The sequence below is a fragment of the Acinonyx jubatus genome, chromosome B4 (assembly GCF_027475565.1).
Source record: "Acinonyx jubatus isolate Ajub_Pintada_27869175 chromosome B4, VMU_Ajub_asm_v1.0, whole genome shotgun sequence".
NCBI lineage: Eukaryota > Metazoa > Chordata > Mammalia > Carnivora > Felidae > Acinonyx > Acinonyx jubatus.
Genome location: NC_069387.1, coordinates 80,480,893 through 80,483,639, shown reverse-complemented (window position 1 = coordinate 80,483,639; position 2,747 = coordinate 80,480,893). Strand labels below are relative to the sequence as shown.

The 2,747-nt window shown below is 39.4% G+C and overlaps 1 protein-coding gene across 1 annotated transcript; it reads right to left on the bottom strand.

The window, feature by feature from the left end:
* Positions 1-1,089: 1,089 nt before the first annotated feature.
* Positions 1,090-2,293, bottom strand: LOC106986891 (olfactory receptor 2AP1-like). The gene is given in 4 exon segments (XM_053199644.1): positions 1,090-1,236; positions 1,239-1,339; positions 1,342-1,394; positions 1,396-2,293. Coding segments are annotated over 4 exon segments (1,179 nt in total). The 5' UTR covers positions 2,274-2,293.
* Between the last annotated feature and the right edge of the window lie 454 nt (positions 2,294-2,747).

The window sequence follows — 2,747 nt, the reverse complement described above, 5'->3', positions numbered from 1 at the left end:
TTAGCTCTGCCAAATTTCTGTAGCCAATCCTGTTTCAACTTGGCTGCCATTTGGAAAGAATGTCACATATTCTAGCCTATAGAGTTCTCACCTTTGCACACAAGTTCTTATGGTCTTTTGTCCCTTCACATGTGTGTGAGATCACACTTCTTGGATAATTTGCAGTTGTTAACTTGTTTTAACCAGTGGATTTTGAGTGGAGCATGTAATTACAGGTTTGAGACATTCTGTGTCTCTGTGTTTCCTGTTGTGATCCTTAAAGCATGGCACTTAGAGATGGCAGCCTAATAAGCAGATGTGGGAAGAGCACAAGAGTAGAGTTCACTGCTGATCCACATAGGATATATAGGATGAAAGATTATAAACTTTTGTTATTTAAGCCACTGAGATTTGGAGGTGTTCGCTACTATAGTGCACCAGTACACCACCTCTCTTAATTGCATTTTAATAGGATTAAAGACTTAAAATCAAATAATTTAATCCTTTGTAATTATTAAAAGATAAAAGATGGGGAATACATTCTTTTAAAAAAGGTATGTGTGTCTCTTTGACTTCTGAAAATTCCTAGATCTGCTTGACTTCTGCTAAATTCCTAGATCTGGCTTGAAATCCAGATGCTTTGACATTATGGGCATTTAATTTATGCAAAATGAGATTTAACTTAATTCAAAACTATAGCTATCATCTTCACAAACCTTTTCCCCCTTCTTTTTGTATCATTGAAATTAATGACATTTACTCAATCCTTTTGGATTGAAATTCTGTGCTCCTAAAAATAATATTCCTTCTACCCAGATTTCTCTTTCTCTATTTTTGCTTGTTTGACTTACTCCTACTTGTTAAGACTGAGTTTAAATGGTATCCCCTCTGAAAACATTTATTGACTGTAGCTCAGATTGTGCTACTTTTTCATCTATAAAATAGCCTTAATAATTTCTTTATATGAAAACTTAACAGGTTGTAATTTATTTATTTCCAGGTCCTTCTCACTGGCCTGGAATTTAACTCTTTCTTGGATATGTAGTAAGTTGGCAGAGGGCTTGGTACACAGTAAGCACTCAACCATTAAGGTTTCAATTCTGAAATTCTTTAAAGATTCACAAGCTTTTTGACTATATCCTTGAAGGCTTGCTTTACCTGTTGGTTCCTTAGGGTATAAATGAAGGGGTTCAATAAAGGTGTGACTGTAGTAATGAGTAGAGCTACTCCCTTGTTAAATGTGTTCTTTTTTTTTTTTTTGCTGAGGGGTTAATGAATGTGAAGAAGCAGCTTCCATAGGAGGGAGAGATCATGGTCATATGGGAAGAACAGGTGGAAAAGGCTTTTGTCCTTTGCTCCCTGAGGGGAGCTTCAGAATAATCCTGATTATGAACATATAGGAGAGAGTCAGCAGTCAGAGTGACCAGTAGGGTCACAGATGCCACAAGAAAGACAACCTTCTTGATGAGGCTTGAGTCTGAACAGGAGAGTTTCCAAAGGGGCTCATAGTCACAGAAATAATGAGTCAGCCTGTTAGATGCACAAAAGTCCTGTGGACTCATCAGAGGGATTAGTGGTATAATAACCAATAACCCAGCCAGCCAAGAGTAGAGAACCATTTGGGTACAGACTCTGCTGCTCATAATGGCCATGTAATGCAGGGGTTTGCGTATGGTTACATAGCGGTCATAGGACATGGCAGCCAGAAGATAAAACTCTGTTGCCCCAAGGAATATTGCAAAGAAATACTGAGTGAAGCAGCCAGCTAAACTGATACTCTTATTCCCTGTTGTGATGCTGATCAGGACCCTGGAAATGAAAATGTTTGTGAAGGACATTTCTAATAAAGAGAAGTTCCAGAGAAAGAAATACATGGGAGTCTGAAGGTGGGAGTCCAGCAAGGTGAGGATGAGGATAGTTCGATTTCTGATGATGCTGAGTAAATAAGCAAGGAACATAAAGGTGAAAACCACCACCTGGAGTTCAGGGACATCTGTTAGACCCAGCAGGATACATTCAGTCAACCTGGTTTTATTTTTCATTGTTGAAAAATTTTGAGTCTGAAGAGAAAAAAGTGATGATAATAAAAGGTGAGAAAGGAAGAGGTGCTCTGAAATGGACAGGTGAAATGTGAAGAGAACAAAGAGTGATGGACAGTGAACTTTTCCTCTGATGACTTGACCCAGACCAGTGGCCCATTTGAATGGTGTTGTATCCTTTCCAGTCTCGTTTGCCCTGTATAGAGAAGTTCTTGCCATTATTTTCCCACATGGTACTCTCCCCAGTGCCAACATGAGGCAAGTCTCTTCCTCACAGGTGATGTTCAGAAAGTTTGTGGAATGAGTTAGAAAAGGAATGCTTCCAGCAGCTGCTCCCTTCCAGACTAGTTACTATTTTCTCCCCCTGTATTCACTTTCCATACTTCCCATTGATTCTATACATTGCTTTACTTTGTCTACTTAGCTTTTCTTAGAATTGCTGTTTTTCTTACTCTTTCTGCTGTTTCTTTTTTTCTCATATAATTATAGTAGTCTCTTATTTATTTAAAATTTGTTTTTAAAGTTTATTTTGTGAGAGAGACAGAGTATAAGCGGGGGAGGGGCAAAGAGAGAGGGAGACACAGAATCGGAAGTAGACTCCAGGCTGTGAGCTGTCAGCCCAGAGACTGATACAGGGCTGGAACCCAGGAACCCTGAGATCATAACCTGAGCCAAAGTCAGATGCTTAACCGACTGAGCCACCCTGGAGCCTCCAGGGTTTTCTAGGAG